Genomic DNA, 17,294 nt, shown 5'->3' on the forward strand with positions numbered 1-17,294 from the left:
ACCCCTTTCCTACTGTCATCCTCCTTCACCCCTTCACCCCTTTCCTACTGTCATCCCTCTTCCTCCTTCACCCCTTTCCTACTGTCATCCTCCTTCACCCCTTCACCCCTTTCCTACTGTCATCCCTCTTCCCCCTTCACCCCTTTCCTACTGTCATCCCTCTTCTCCCTTCACCTCTTTCCTACTGTCATCCCCCTTCCCCCTTCACCCCTTTCCTACTGTCATCCCTCTTCCCCTTCACCCCTGTCCTACTCTCATCCCTCTTCCTCTCCTTCACCCCTTTCCTACTGTCATCCCTCTTCCCCCTTCACCCCTTTCCTACTGTCATCCCTCTTTCTCTTCTTCACCCCTTTCCTTTCTTACTGTCATCCCTCTTCCTCCTTCACCCCTTTCCTACTGTCACCCCTCTTCCTCCCTCACCCCTTTCCTACTGTCATCCCTCTTCCTCCTTCCTCCTTCAGCACATAGCCTGTCTTCTCTTGAGAGCCATGTCTGCCTACGGTGGCCTTTCTCAATAGCAAGGCTATGCTCACTGAGTCTGTACATAGTCAAAGCTTTCCTTATGTTTGGGTCAGTCATAGTGGTCAGGTATTCTGCCACTGTGTACTCTCTGTTTAGGGCCAAATAACGTTCTAGTTTACTCTGTTTTTTGTTGTTGGTAAATTCTTTCCAATGTGTCAAGTAATTATCTTTTTGTTTTCTCATGATTCTTTTGGGTCTAATTGTGCTGCTGTCCTGGGGCTCTGTAGGGTGTGTTTGTGTTTGTGAACAGAGCCCCAGGACCAGCTTGCTTAGGGGACTCTTCTCCGGGTTCATCTCTCTGTAGCTGATGGCTTTGTTATGGAAGGTTTGGGAATCGCTTCCTTTTAGGTGGTTGTAGAATTTAACGTCTATTTTCTGGATTTTGATAATTAGTGGGTATCGGCCTAATTCTGCTCTGCATGCATTATTTGGTGTTTTACGTTGTACACTGAGGATATTTGTGCATAATTCTACGTGCAGAGTCTCAATTTGGTGTTGATCCCATTTTGTGTATTCTTGGTTGGTGAGCGGACCCCAGACCTCTCTCACGTCCCTTCAGTCTTGGCATCTCTCTGCTGTGAGCGAAAATAAAGTGTCAACATAACAAGGACTGTTCACTGCTCGTGTCTGTCTACTACTAGTGAATAAACTAGTTCTCTATTGGTCAGTCTGTCTACTACTAGTGAATAAACTAGTTCTCCATTGGCCAGTCTGTCCACTACTGGTGAATAAACTGGTTCTCTATTGGCCAGTCTGTCTACAACTGGTGAATAAACTGGTTCTCTATTGGTCAGTCTACAACTGGTGAATAAACTAGTTCTCTATTGGCCAGTCTGTCTACAACTGGTGAATAAACTGGTTCTCTATTGGTCAGTCTGTCTACAACTGGTGAATAGTTTTACTGGCCAGCCTCTGGGGAAATGCAGCTACTTCACCAGGACAATGTTATATCCTAGAGCTTAAAGCTTCTGTCATGCTGACAATAATATTTATATCTCCCCTCTCTCTCCCTCTCTCTCCCTCTCTCTCTCCCTCTCTCTCTCTCTCCCTCTCCCTCTCCCTCTCTCTCCCTCTCTCTCTCTCTCCCTCTCTCTCCCTCTCTCTCTCTCTCCCTCTCCCCCTCTCCTCTCCCTCTCCTCCCTCTCCCTCCCTCTCCCTCCCTCTCTCTCCCCTCTCTCCCTCTCTCTGTCTCTCTCCCTCTCTCTCCCTCTCTCTCTCTCTCTCTCTCTCCGTCTCTCTCCGTCTCTCTCCGTCTCTCTCCGTCTCTCTCCGTCTCTCTCTGTCTCTCTCCGTCTCTTCTGTCTCCCCTCCCTCATCTGTCTCATCTGTCTCCCCTCCCTCATCTGTCTCATCTGTCTCCCCTCCCTCATCTGTCTCATCTGTCTCTCTCCTTTCTCTGTTCCAGGTAGAGAACATCCTCCTGAGTGATAATGGGAGTTATGTTCTGTGTGATTTTGGAAGTGCTTCTCTCAAAGTGCTGCTTCCACATAAAGACGGAGTGACCGCTGTGGAGGACGAAATCAGGAAGTGAGTGTGGGGGGTGGGGTGAGTGTGGTGGGGGGTTGGGGTGTGTGTGTGTGTGGGGTAAGAGCGTCTGCTAAATGACTTAAATGTAAATGTAAATGGGTGAGGTGTGTGTGTGTGGGGGGGGGGGGGTGACGTGTGTGAACCCAGGTGATTGTCTTCCATGTGCCTGTGTAGCTAGAGCGCACCCCATTTCACGTCATGTGAACTGTCCCACAGATCCCTCTATTTGCTTTAGTTCCAGTTAGGACTGGACAAAACATTAAGAACACCTTCCTGCCTGGTTGGGGGGCTGTGAGCTGTGAAGAGCTGAGTGAAAGATTAGTCGTTGTTGTTTAGAAGCGCTGTACACAGCCATACAAGTTGGTCTAATTTACTGGGAAGGAAAGTCGACTGAAGTGAGGCTTTGTCCTCGTGTTTCTTGGTCTGTTTATGTTGTTTTGTTCACAAGGTTGATTTTCTTCAATGTTTGAGTTTTCAACCGCTAGTGAAGAGAAGACGACACTGCCGCTATTCAGACTCTCAATCTCACGGGGCACAGTGTTACCACGGTAACCTCCCACGGTAACCTCCCGCCCTTAAAGGGGCAGGTGACAATGTGTGTTGTTTTTGTTAAAAAATATTCTAGTCACGAAAAAAAATGTAATTGAACAATATAAAAACCACATTTACTTCTTGCTAGTAATACATTTGTTTTAGAAAACATACTCATTCATTTTGTTGGTGTAATTTTAGTGGCAACAAAATATTTTGGCTGGTAATAAAATAATTCTGAGTGGCTGGTAGATTTTATATAACTACCTGCCACAGTGGCTGATGGACCAACAAGTTAATCTTTTGTCTTTTTATAAACTGGATGGGTCGAGCTCTGAATGCTGATTGGCTGACAGCCGTGGTATATCAGACCGTATACGAAACATGTATTTTTACTGCTCTAATTACATTGGTAACCAGTTTATAATAGCAATAAGGCTCCCCGGGGGGGGGTTGTGATATATGGCCGATATACCACGGCTACGGGCTGTATCCGGGCACTCTGCGATGCGTTGTGTCTAAGAACCGGTATATTGGTCATATACAACAACCCCCCGGAGGTGCCTTAATGCTTAGTTATACTCAGTAGAGGACACCACTACTCTGTTCCATCAATCCACTTGGCCGGGTCACTCTTGCATAGGGACTAACTCTCAGCAGTAGTGCACTACGTAGGGTGCCATCCTTCTCAGCAGTAGTGCACTACGTAGGGTGCCATCCTTCTCAGCAGTAGTGCACTACGTAGGGTGCCATCCTTCTCAGCAGTAGTGCACTACGTAGGGTGCCATCCTTCTCAGCAGTAGTGCACTACGTAGGGGGTGCCATCCTTCTCAGCAGTAGTACCACTCTTACATACATACCACAACTGCATAAATAACCTTTGACCCTGACCACTTCCTGTGTGTAGGTACACGACCCTGTCTTATCGAGCTCCAGAGATGATCAACGTGTACGCAGGGAAGGCCATTACCACCAAGGCTGATATATGGGTGAGTTTAGAGCTGTGGGGGTGTACGGAAACCTGGGGGGGGGCGTGCGGAAACCTGGGGGTGTACGGAAACCTGGGGGTGTACGGAAACCTGGGGGGTGTACGGAAACCTGGGGGTGTACGGAAACCTGGGGGGGGGGTGTACGGAAACCTGGGGGGGTGTGTGTACTTGAGCGTAGGTTTATGTGTGTGGACTAGCCAGTCAGTAACAGAAGAGCTTAGTTTGTGTTTGTGTTTGGTCCAGGCAGTTAGGCCTGTCGCCGTGAGTGACCGCGCGGCTTTTTGAACAAACAGTTTTTCTGGCGATCACATGGAACAGCTTTTATGAAACTTTAAATTAATTTAATTTCTCATTTAACTTTTCAATTTAACTGTCAATTTAGACTCCCGTATTTTAACTCATATTCAATGTTCAAGATTAGAAATATACTGTTTTTAAGACGTCTTAGTTTGTCAAAATGGTCACCTTACTCTTGGTTGGTTGTTGTACAAGCTGTGTTTAATCTGTTTCAGCCTCCTGGTTGGTTGTTGTACAAGCTGTGTTTAATCTGTTTCAGCCTCTTGGTTGGTTGTTGTACAAGCTGTGTTTAATCTGTTTCAGCCTCTTGGTTGGTTGTTGTACAAGCTGTGTTTAATCTGTTTCAGCCTCCTGGTTGGTTGTTGTACAAGCTGTGTTTAATCTGTTTCAGCCTCCTGGTTGGTTGTTGTACAAGCTGTGTTTCTCTGTTTCAGGCTCTTGGTTGTTGTACAAGCTGTGTTTCTCTGTTTCAGGCTCCTGGTTGCTTGTTGTACAAGCTGTGTTTCTCTGTTTCAGCCTCTTGGTTGTTGTACAAGCTGTGTTTCTGTGTTTACTCTGTTTCAGCCTCCTGGTTGGTTGTTGTACAAGCTGTGTTTCTCTGTTTCAGGCTCTTGGTTGCTTGTTGTACAAGCTGTGTTTCTTCAAGTTGCTCCTGTAATCAGGAAGTCCATCTGCCTTGTCCCTGAGGGAACCAAAGCTGTCAATCAATTCCAAATTCTCCTTGTCCATCAGCAACACAAAGCTTAATCAGTAAGTCCATCTGCCTTGTTCCTCAGCAACACAAAGCCACAAAGCAATCAGTAAGTCCATCTCCCTTGTCCATCAGCAACACAAAGCTGTCAATCAGTAAGTCCATCTGCCTTGTTCCTCAGCAACACACCAACCACAAAGCTGTCAATCAGTAAGTCCATCTGCTTTGTTCCTCAGCAACACACGAACCACAAAGCTGTCAGTCAGTAAGTCCATCTCCCTTGTTCCTCAGCAACACACGAACCACAAAGCTGTCAATCAGTAAGTCCATCTGCCTTGTCCATCAGCAACACAAAGCTGTCAATCAGTAAGTCCATCTGCCTTGTTCCTCAGCAACACAAAGCTGTCAATCAGTAAGTCCATCTCCCTTGTCCATCAGCAACACAAAGCTGTCAATCAGTAAGTCCATCTCCCTTGTTCCTCAGCAACACAAAGCTGTCAATCAGTAAGTCCATCTGCCTTGTTCCTCAGCAACACAAAGCTGTCAATCAGTAAGTCCATCTGCCTTGTCCCTCAGCAACACACCACCCACAAAGCTGTCAATCAGTAAGTCCATCTGCCTTGTTCCTCAGCAACACAAAGCTGTCAATCAGTAAGTCCATCTGCCTTGTCCCTCAGCAACACACCACCCACAAAGCTGTCAGTCAGTAAGTCCATCTGCCTTGTTCCTCAGCAACACAAAGCTGTCAATCAGTAAGTCCATCTCCCTTGTCCTTCAGCAACACAAAGCTGTCAATCAGTAAGTCCATCTCCCTTGTTCCTCAGCAACACAAAGCTGTCAATCAGTAAGTCCATCTGCCTTGTTCCTCAGCAACACACCAACCACAAAGCTGTCAATCAGTATAATAATTCAACCACATTGACCGTTGTCGCGTGAATGTTTCTGATGTGTAAACTCGTAACTGTCCGATTAATTTGCCCAATCGGACTGTCTGATTCATTTGCCCAATCGGACTGTCTGATTCATTTGCCCAATCGGACTGTCTGATTCATTTGCCCAATCGGACTGTCTGATTCATTTGCCCAATCGGACTGTCTGATTCATTTGCCCAATCGGACTGTCGTTCATTCTTCACACACCCACTGTTAGACCTTCAGTACAAATATTAGTCAACAGCTCCACCTTGTGGCGACCTGTGTTTTAGCTCTGGGGATGTTGGATCGTACAGAGGTAGTGATCTTTTTCAAACCCTTTACGGTTCACTCTGTAACCAATGTAAAAATGTACATGCCTTCTCCCTCCTCTACTCCAGGCTATATTAAACTATATGTCCCCTCTACTCCAGGTTATATTAAACTATATGTCCCCTCTACTCCAGGCTATAGTAAACTATATGTCCCCTCTACTCCAGGCTATAGTAAACTATATGTCCCCTCTACTCCAGGCTATAGTAAACTATATGTCCCCTCTACTCCAGGATACATTAAACTATATGTCCCCTCTACTCCAGGATACATTAAACCATATGTCCCCTCTACTCCAGGATACATTAAACTATATGTCCCCTCTACTCCAGGATACTCCAGGATATATGTCCACTCTAAGGATACATTAAACTATATGTCCCCTCTACTCCAGGCTATAGTAAACTATATGTCCCCTCTACTCCAGGATACATTAAACTATATGTCCCCTCTACTCCAGGATACATTAAACTATATGTCCCCTCTACTCCAGGATACATTAAACTATATGTCCCCTCTACTCCAGGCTATAGTAAACTATATGTCCCCTCTCCCATGTCTACTCCAGGATACTAAACTATATGTCCCTCTCTACTCCAGGATACATTAAACTATATGTCCCTCTACTCCAGGCTATAGTAAACTATATGTCCCCTCTACTCCAGGATACATTAAACTATATGTCCCCTCTACTCCAGGATACATTAAACTATAAACTAGGCTATGTCCCCTCTACTCCAGGATACATTAAACTATATGTCCCTCTACTCCAGGATACATTAAACTATATGTCCCTACTCCAGGATACATTAAACTATATGTCCCCTCTAGGCTATAGTAAACTATATGTCCCCTCTACTCCAGGCTATAGTAAACTATATGTCCCCTCTACTCCAGGCTATAGTAAACTATATGTCCCCTCTACTCCAGGATACTTAAACTATATGTCCCCTCTAAGGATACATTAAACTATGTCCCCTCTACTCCAGGCTATAGTAAACTATATGTCCCCTCTACTCCAGGCTATAGTAAACTATATGTCCCCTCTATGTCTCCAGGATACATTAAACTATATGTCCCCTCTACTCCAGGCTATAGTAAACTATATGTCCCCTCTACTATATGTCCAGGATACATAGTAAACTATATGTCCCTACTCTAAACTCCAGGCTATAGTAAACTATATGTCCCCTCTACTCCAGGCTATAGTAAACTATATGTCCCCTCTACTCCAGGATACATTAAACTATATGTCCCCTCTACTCCAGGATACATTAAACTATATGTCCCCTCTACTCCAGGCTATAGTAAACTATATGTCCCCTCTACTCCAGGCTATAGTAAACTATATGTCCCCTCTACTCCAGGCTATAGTAAACTATATGTCCCCTCTACTCCAGGTCCCTCTATAGGATAAACTATATGTCCCCTCTACTCCAGGATACATTAAACTAAAACTATATGTCCCCTCTACTCCAGGCTATAGTAAACTATATGTCCCCTCTACTCCAGGATACATTAAACTATATGTCCCCTCTACTCCAGGATACATTAAACTATATGTCCCCTCTACTCCAGGATACATTAAACTATATGTCCCCTCTACTCCAGGCTATAGTAAACTATATGTCCCCTCTACTCCAGGCTATAGTAAACTACCCCTCTACTCCAGGCTATAGTCCCCCCTCTACTCCAGGCTATAGTAAACTATATGTCCCCTCTACTCTAGGCTATAGTAAACTATATGTCCCCTCTACTCCAGGATACATTAAACTATATGTCCCCTCTACTCCAGGCTATAGTAAACTATATGTCCCCTCTACTCCAGGCTATAGTAAACTATATGTCCCCTCTACTCTAGGCTATAGTAAACTATATGTCCCCTCTACTCCAGGATACATTAAACTATATGTCCCCTCTACTCCAGGATACATTAAACTATATGTCCCCTCTACTCCAGGCTATAGTAAACTATATGTCCCCTCTACTCCAGGATACATTAAACTATATGTCCCCTCTACTCCAGGCTATAGTAAACTATATGTCCCCTCTACTCCAGGCTATAGTAAACTATATGTCCCCTCTACTCTAGTCCCCTCTCCAGGATACATTAAACTATATGTCCCCTCTAGGCTATAGTAAACTATATGTCCCCTCTACTCCAGGCTATAGTAAACTATATGTCCCCTCTACTCCAGGCTATAGTAAACTATATGTCCCCTCTACTCCAGGCTATAGTAAACTATATGTCCCCTCTACTCCAGGATACATTAAACTATATGTCCCCTCTACTCCAGGCTATAGTAAACTATATGTCCCCTCTACTCCAGGCTATAGTAAACTATATGTCCCCTCTACTCCAGGCTATAGTAAACTATATGTCCCCTCTACTCCAGGCTATAGTGAACTATATGTCCCCTCTACTCCAGGATACATTAAACTATATGTCCCCTCTACTCCCATGTCTCCTCCAGGATACATGCTTGAGCCTGACCATGAGAAGAGACCAGACATCTATCAAGTCTCCTACTTTGCCTTCAAGTTAGCTGGAAAGGAGTGTCCTGTGCCAAATCTCTTTGTAAGTTGCTGTTCTTTCATCGTGACAGATGTTCCAAACTTTGGGATCAAATAGAAATTCTTGTTTTCTACGAAAACATACATGACATGAGTTGCAAAATGAATAGGAAATATAGTCAAGACGTTGACAAGGTTTATAAATAATGATTAAAAAAAATATATATATATATTTTCCTTCAACGAATCCTCCATTTGTAGCACTAACAGCCTTGTAGACCTTTGGCTTTCTAGTTGTCAATTTGTTGAGGTAATCTGAAGAGATGTCACCCCACACTTCCTGAAGAACCACCCACCCGTTGGATTGGCTTATTGGGCCCCTTCTTACGTACCATACGGTCAAGCTGCTCCCACAACAGCTCAATAGGGTTGAGATCCGGTGACTGTGCTGGTCACTCCATTATAGACAGAATACCAGCTGACTGCTTCTTCCTTTAAATAGTTCTTGCATAGTTTGGAGCTGTGCTTTGGGTCCTTGTCCTGTTGTAGGAGGAAATTGGCTCCATTTAAGCGCGGTCCACAGGGTATGGCATGGCGTTACAAGATGGAGTGATAGTCTACTTTGTTCAAGATCCCTTTTATCCTGCACAAACCTCCCACTTTACCACCACCAAAGCACCCCCAGACCATCACATTGCCTCCACCTCCCCCAGACCATCACATTGCCTCCACCAGACCATCACATTGCCTCCCCCAGACCATCACATTGCCTCCCCCAGACCATCACATTGCCTCCACCAGACCATCACCCCCAGACCATCACATTGCCTCCCCCAGACCATCACCCCCAGACCATCACATTGCTTCCCCCAGACCATCACATTGCCTCCCCCAGACCATCACATTGCCTCCCCCAGACCATCACATTGCCTCCCCCAGACCATCACATTGCCTCCCCCAGACCATCACCCCCAGACCATCACATTGCCTCCCCAGACCATCACATTGCCTCCCCCAGACCATCACCCCCAGACCATCACATTGCCTCCCCCAGACCATCACATTGCCTCCCCAGACCATCACCCCCAGACCATCACATTGCTTCCCCAAACCATCACATTGCCTCCCCCAGACCATCACATTGCCTCCCCCAGACCATCACATTGCCACCCCAGACCATCACATTGCCTCCCCCAGACCATCACATTGCCTCCCCCGACCATCACATTGCCTCCCCCGGACCATCACATTGCCTCCCCGACCATCACATTGCCTCCCCCGACCATCACATTGCCTCCCCGACCATCACATTGCCTCCCCGACCATCACATTGCCTCCCCCGACCATCACATTGCCTCCCCGGACCATCACATTGCCTCCCGGACCATCACATTGCCTCCACCTCCCCCAGACCATCACATTGCCTCCACCTCCCCAGACCATCACATTGCCTCCACCTCCCCCAGACCATCACATTGCCTCCACCTCCCCCAGACCATCACATTGCCTCCACCTCCCCCAGACCATCACATTGCCTCCACCTCCCCCAGACCATCACATTGCCTCCACCTCCCCCAGACCATCACATTGCCTCCACCTCCCCCAGACCATCACATTGCCTCCACCTCCCCCAGACCATCACATTGCCTCCACCATGTTTGACAGATGGTTCACTCCTCCAGCATCTTTTCCATTTTTTTAATGCATCTCACGAATGTTCTTCTTTGTGATCCGAACACCTCAAAATATACATTCGTCTGTCCATAACACTTTTTTCCAATCTTCCTCTGTCCAGTGTCTGTGTTCTTTTGCCCATCTTAATCTTTTCTTTTCATTAGCCAGTCTGAGATATGGCTTTTTCTTTGCAACTCTGCCTAGAAGGCCAGAATCCCGGAGTCGCCTCTTCACTGTTGACGTTGAGACTGGTGATTTGTGGGTACTATTTTAATGAAGCTCCAAGTTAAGGACTTGTGAGGTGTCTTGTTTCTCAAACTAGACACTCTAATGTACTTGTCCTCTTGTTTCTCAGTTGTGCACCGGGACCTCCCACTCTTTCTATTCTGGTTAGAGCCAGTTTGCGCTGTTCTGTGAAGGGAGTAGTACACAGTGTTGTACGAGATCTTCAGTTACTTGTCAATTTCTTGCATGGAATAGCCTTCATTTCTCAGAACAAGAATAGACTGACGAGTTTCAGAAGAAAGTTCTTTGTTTCTGGCCATTTTGAGCCTGTAATCGAACCCACAAATGCTGACGCTCCAGATACTCAACTAGTCTAAAGAAGGCCAGTTTTATTGCTTCTTTAACCAGGACAACAGTTTTCTACTGTGCCAACATAATTGCAAAAGGGTTTTCTAATGATCACTTAGCCTTTTAAAATGATACATTTGGATTATCTAACACAATGTGCCATTGGAACACAGGAGTGATGGTTGCTGATAATGGGCCTCTGTACGTGGATTATCTAACACAACGTGCCATTGGAACACAGGAGTGATGGTTGCTGATAATGGGCCTCTGTACGTGGATTATCTAACACAATGTGCCATTGGAACACAGGAGTGATGGTTGCTGATAATGGGCCTCTGTACTCCTATGTAGATATTCCATTGGAACACAGGAGTGATGGTTGCTGATAATGGGCCTCTGTACGCCGATGTAGATAATCCATAAAATCCCATGTAGATATGCCGTTTCCAGCTACAATAGTCATTTACAACATTAACAATGTCTACACTGTAATTCTGATCAATTTTATGTTATTTTAATGGACAAAAAAATGTGTTTTTCTTTCTAAAACAAGGACATTTCTAATAATGGGCCTCTGTACACCTATGTAGATATTCCATTAAAAATCAGCCGTTTCCAGCTACAATAGTCATTTACAACATTAACAATGTCTACACTGTAATTCCTGATCAAATTGTATCTCTACGCTTTATCATAGCGACAACCCCAGGGAATGGGCAGCCGGTGGTCTCCTACAGAACTCTCCTCTCCCCACAATGCACCCTGAGTTAGTTAGTTTGAGATGATGGTTGTGTAAGATCACGTTGTCTCCTACAGAGCTCTCCTCTCCCCACAATGCACCCTGAGTTAGTTAGGTTGAGATGATAGTTGTGTAAGATCACGTTGTCTCCTACAGAACTCTCCTCTTCCCACAATGCACCCTGAGTTAGTTAGGTTGAGATGATGGTTGTGTAACATCACGTTGTCTCCTACAGAACTCTCCTCTCCCCACAATGCACCCTGAGTTAGTTAGGTTGAGATGATGGTTGTGTAACATCACGTTGTCTCCTACAGAGCTCTCCTCTTCCCACAATGCACCCTGAGTTAGTTAGGTTGAGATGATGGTTGTGTAACATCACGTTGTCTCCTACAGAGCTCTCCTCTTCCCACAATGCACCCTGAGTTAGTTAGGTTGAGATGATGGTTGTGTAAGATCACGTTGTCTCCTACAGAACTCTCCTCTCCCCACAATGCACCCTGAGTTAGTTAGGTTGAGATGATGGTTGTGTAACATCACGTTGTCTCCTACAGAACTCTCCTCTTCCCACAATGCACCCTGAGTTAGTTAGGTTGAGATGATGGTTGTGTAACATCACGTTGTCTCCTACAGAACTCTCCTCTCCCCACAATGCACCCTGAGTTAGTTGGTTGAGATGGTTGTGTAACATCAAGTTGTCTCCTACAGAACTCTCCTCTCCCCACGTCACTTCCTGAGCCGCTCACAGCCAGCCAATTCGCTGCCAGGAAGAGTATGACGAAAGCCAGGTATGTCACCGTGCGTTATAGATATTCTGGAATGTAAATCTCAGGTCTCTAGCAAAAAGGGATGTAATAAAATCAAGGTTATATGAAAGGGAGACCATTTTAAGTTCCCCAAACCTAAACCTGTTCTTCTGGTCCAGAATCACAGAGTCCGTGGGGCCGACGGCAACTTCCATCACTCCGAGACAGAGACCCAAAGCTACAAGCAGTTATGTGCTACCCATTCCTGTAGCAGCCGGCACCCCGGTCGCTGCCACGCCCATCGGCACCCCTACAGCTGAGCCTTCTGTACCTGTCAGTAATGGGCAGAAAGGTAAGCGTTCAAATTTTACTGTGTGTTTGTTTTCTTTATCTGCCGTTTTGTGCACTTGAGCAAGGCACCGAAACCCTTAAGTCCCCCCCCCCATGGGCACTGAAACCCTAAGCGCCCCCCCATGGGCACTGAACCCCTAAGCGCCCCCATGGGCACTGAACCCCTAAGCGCCCCCATGGGCACTGAACCCCTAAGCGCCCCCCCATGGGCACTGAACCCCTAAGTGCCCCCCCATGGGCACTGAACCCCTAAGTGCCCCCCATGGGCACTGAACCCCTAAAAATGCCCCCCATGGGCACTGAACCCCTAAGTGCCCCCCCATGGGCACTGAACCCCTAAGAGCCCCCACCCATGGGCACTGAACCCCTAAGTGCCCCCTCCCCATGTGCACTGCACCTTGGCTGACACTGTGCATCTCCCTGTGGGGGGAGAATAGCCTCCTGATCCCGCGAGCTTACGCTTCCCGGACAAGCTAAACACCATCGACACTGAAGAGGACTTAGTGCTTTTGTTCTCTGTGGCCTGGCGTGAGGAAGTAATTTAAACGTGTTTACCCGTGCCAGCCTAGACTGCATCCCAAGCCGCGTCCTCAGAGCTGGGGTGTTATTCATATTCAATTCTCCATATCCCAGTCTGAAGGAAATGTGCCTCGTCCCCCGAAGACCCTCACAATCTTCTACAAATGTCACAGGAATTCCAAGAAGATCATCAAGGTCCTCAGATCATCAGCGCCACGGCCTGTTCACCTCGCTACCATCGAGCAGACCGAGACAGTACAGGTGCATCAAAGCTGGGACCGAGAGACTGATAGAAGCTGTTTTTCTCCAGGCCATCAGACTGTTAAACAGTCACCACTAGCCAGACTCCTCCCAGTACCCTACCCTGAAACTTAGTCACGGTTACTAGCCGGCTACCACCCGGTACTCTACCCTGCGGAGACGGCTGCCCTATGTACATAGTCATTAAACACTAGTCACTTTAATGTTTACATACTTCATATGTGTATATACTGTATATTAGTCTAGGCTCATCCTATATAACTATTGCTGTCCACACCTTTTCTATCCATACTGTCTATACACACCATCCTATATAACTACTGTCTATACAGGTATTACTGTTGGAGCTAGACACACAAGCAGCTAGCTAGGTATAACTGTTGGAGCTAGACACACAAGCAGCTAGCTAGGTATTACTGTTGGAGCTAGACACACAAGCAGTTAGCTAGGTATTACTGTTGGAGCTAGACACACAAGCAGCTAGCTAGGTATTACTGTTGGAGCTAGACACACAAGCAGCTAGCTAGGTATTACTGTTGGAGCTAGACACACAAGCAGTTAGCTAGGTATTACTGTTGGAGCTAGACACACAAGCAGCTAGCTAGGTATTAATGTTGGAGCTAGACACAAGCAGTTAGCTAGGTATTACTGTTGGAGCCAGACACACAAGCAGTTAGCTAGGTATTACTGTTGGAGCTAGACACAAGCAGTTAGCTAGTTATTACTGTTGGAGCTAGACATGAAGTAGTTAGCTAGGTATTACTGTTGGAGCTAGACACACAAGCAGCTAGCTAGGTATTACTGTTGGAGCTAGACACACAAGCAGTTAGCTAGGTATTACTGTTGGAGCTAGACACAAGCAGTTAGCTAGGTATTACTGTTGGAGCTAGACATGAAGTAGTTAGCTAGGTATTACTGTTGGAGCTAGACATGAAGTAGTTATCTAGGTATTACTGTTGGAGCTAGAAACACAAGCAGTTAGCTAGGTATTACTGTTGGAGCTAGAAACACAAGCAGTTAGCTAGGTATTACTGTTGGAGCTAGACATGAAGTAGTTAGCTAGGTATTACTGTTGGAGCTAGACACACAAGCAGCTAGCTAGGTATTACTGTTGGAGCTAGACACACAAGCAGTTAGCTAGGTATTACTGTTGGAGCTAGACACAAGCAGTTAGCTAGGTATTACTGTTGGAGCTAGACATGAAGTAGTTAGCTAGGTATTACTGTTGGAGCTAGACATGAAGTAGTTATCTAGGTATTACTGTTGGAGCTAGAAACACAAGCAGTTAGCTAGGTATTACTGTTGGAGCTAGAAACACAAGCAGTTAGCTAGGTATTACTGTTGGAGCTAGAGACAAGCAGTTAGCTAGGTATTACTGTTGGAGCTAGAGACACAAGCAGTTAGCTAGGTATTACTGTTGGAGCTAGACACACAAGCAGTTAGCTAGATATTACTGTTGGAGCTAGAGACACAAGCAGTTAGCTAGGTATTACTGTTGGAGCTAGAGACGCAAGCATTTAGCTAGGTATTACTGTTGGAGCTAGAAACACAAGCAGCTAGCTAGGTATTACTGTTGGATGCTAGACACACAAGCAGCTAGCTAGGTATTACTGTTGGAGCTAAACATGAAGCAGCTAGCTAGGTATGACTGTTGGAGCTAGACATGAAGTAGTTAGCTAGGTATTACTGTTGGAGCTAAACATGAAGTAGTTAGCTAGGTATTACTGTTGGAGCTAGACATGAAGTAGTTAGCTAGGTATTACTGTTGGAGCTAGAGACTCAAGCATTTAGCTAGGTATTACTGTTGGAGCTAGAGACGCAAGCATTTAGCTAGGTATTACTGTTGGAGCTAGAGACACAAGCAGTTAGCTAGGTATTACTGTTGGAGCTAGAGACACACAAGCAGTTAGCTAGGTATTACTGTTGGAGCTAGAAACACAAGCAGTTAGCTAGGTATTACTGTTGGAGCTAGAGACGCAAGCAGTTAGATAGGTATTACTGTTGGAGCTAGAAACACAAGCAGTTAGCTAGGTATTACTGTTGGAGCTAGAAACACAAGCAGTTAGCTAGGTATTACTGTTGGAGCTAGAGACAAGCAGTTAGCTAGGTATTACTGTTGGAGCTAGAGACACAAGCAGTTAGCTAGGTATTACTGTTGGAGCTAGACACACAAGCAGTTAGCTAGATATTACTGTTGGAGCTAGAGACACAAGCAGTTAGCTAGGTATTACTGTTGGAGCTAGAGACGCAAGCATTTAGCTAGGTATTACTGTTGGAGCTAGAGACGCAAGCAGTTAGATAGGTATTACTGTTGGAGCTAGAAACACAAGCAGTTAGCTAGGTATTACTGTTGGAGCTAGAAACACAAGCAGTTAGCTAGGTATTACTGTTGGAGCTAGAGACAAGCAGTTAGCTAGGTATTACTGTTGGAGCTAGAGACACAAGCAGTTAGCTAGGTATTACTGTTGGAGCTAGACACACAAGCAGTTAGCTAGATATTACTGTTGGAGCTAGAGACACAAGCAGTTAGCTAGGTATTACTGTTGGAGCTAGAGACGCAAGCATTTAGCTAGGTATTACTGTTGGAGCTAGAAACACAAGCAGCTAGCTAGGTATTACTGTTGGATGCTAGACACACAAGCAGCTAGCTAGGTATTACTGTTGGAGCTAAACATGAAGCAGCTAGCTAGGTATGACTGTTGGAGCTAGACATGAAGTAGTTAGCTAGGTATTACTGTTGGAGCTAAACATGAAGTAGTTAGCTAGGTATTACTGTTGGAGCTAGACATGAAGTAGTTAGCTAGGTATTACTGTTGGAGCTAGAGACACAAGCATTTAGCTAGGTATTACTGTTGGATGCAAGACACACAAGCAGCTAGCTAGGTATTACTGTTGGAGCTAAACATGAAGCAGCTAGCTAGGTATGACTGTTGGAGCTAGACATTAAGTAGTTAGCTAGGTATTACTGTTGGAGCTAGACATTAAGTAGTTAGCTAGGTATTACTGTTGGAGCTAGAGACACAAGCAGTTAGCTAGGTATTACTGTTGGAGCTAGAGACACAAGCAGTTAGCTAGGTATTACTGTTGGAGCTAAACATGAAGCAGCTAGCTAGGTATTACTGTTGGAGCTAGAGACACAAGCAGTTAGCTAGGTATTACTGTTGGAGCTAGACATGAAGGAGTTAGCTAGGTATTACTGTTGGAGCTAGAGACACAAGCAGTTAGCTAGGTATTACTGTTGGAGCTAAACATGAAGCAGCTAGCTAGGTATTACTGTTGGAGCTAGACACACAAGCATTTAGCTAGGTATTACTGTTGGAGCTAGACATGAAGGAGTTAGCTAGGTATTACTGTTGGAGCTAGACACACAAGCAGTTAGCTAGGTATTACTGTTGGAGCTAAACATGAAGTAGTTCGCTAGGTATTACTGTTGGAGCTAGACATGAAGTAGTTAGCTAGGTATTACTGTTGGAGCTAGAGACACAAGCATTTAGCTAGGTATTACTGTTGGAGCTAGACATGAAGCAGCTAGCTAGGTATGACTGTTGGAGCTAGACATTAAGTAGTTAGCTAGGTATTACTGTTGGAGCTAGACATTAAGTAGTTAGCTAGGTATTACTGTTGGAGCTAGAGACACAAGCAGTTAGCTAGGTATTACTGTTGGAGCTAGAGACACAAGCAGTTAGCTAGGTATTACTGTTGGAGCTAAACATGAAGCAGCTAGCTAGGTATTACTGTTGGAGCTAGAGACACAAGCAGTTAGCTAGGTATTACTGTTGGAGCTAGACATGAAGGAGTTAGCTAGGTATTACTGTTGGAGCTAGACACACAAGCAGTTAGCTAGGTATTACTGTTGGAGCTAAACATGAAGTAGTTCGCTAGGTATTACTGTTGGAGCTAGACATGAAGTAGTTAGCTAGGTATTACTGTTGGAGCTAGAGACACAAGCATTTAGCTAGGTATTACTGTTGGAGCTAGACATGAAGGAGTTAGCTAGGTATTACTGTTGGAGCTAGACATGAAGGAGTTAGCTAGGTATTACTGTTGGAGCTAGAAACACAAGCATTTCGCTGCTCCTACGGAAACATCTGCAAGTATGTGTACTCGACCAATAAACAT

The 17,294-nt window shown here is 45.4% G+C and overlaps 1 protein-coding gene across 1 annotated transcript in view; it reads left to right on the forward strand.

Moving 5' to 3' along the window:
* The window catches only part of LOC115123782 (BMP-2-inducible protein kinase-like), a 78,785-nt gene that overhangs the window by 49,431 nt on the left and 12,060 nt on the right, over nt 1–17,294 (forward strand). Inside the window, 8 exon segments of the mRNA XM_065011120.1 lie at nt 1,928–2,049; nt 3,488–3,569; nt 4,474–4,520; nt 5,042–5,107; nt 5,382–5,401; nt 8,165–8,379; nt 12,007–12,086; nt 12,224–12,396. Coding sequence (XP_064867192.1) covers nt 1,928–2,049; nt 3,488–3,569; nt 4,474–4,520; nt 5,042–5,107; nt 5,382–5,401; nt 8,165–8,379; nt 12,007–12,086; nt 12,224–12,396 — 805 coding nt within the window.

The sequence above is a fragment of the Oncorhynchus nerka genome, linkage group LG27 (genome assembly GCF_034236695.1).
Source record: "Oncorhynchus nerka isolate Pitt River linkage group LG27, Oner_Uvic_2.0, whole genome shotgun sequence".
NCBI classification, from domain to species: Eukaryota; Metazoa; Chordata; class Actinopteri; order Salmoniformes; family Salmonidae; genus Oncorhynchus; species Oncorhynchus nerka.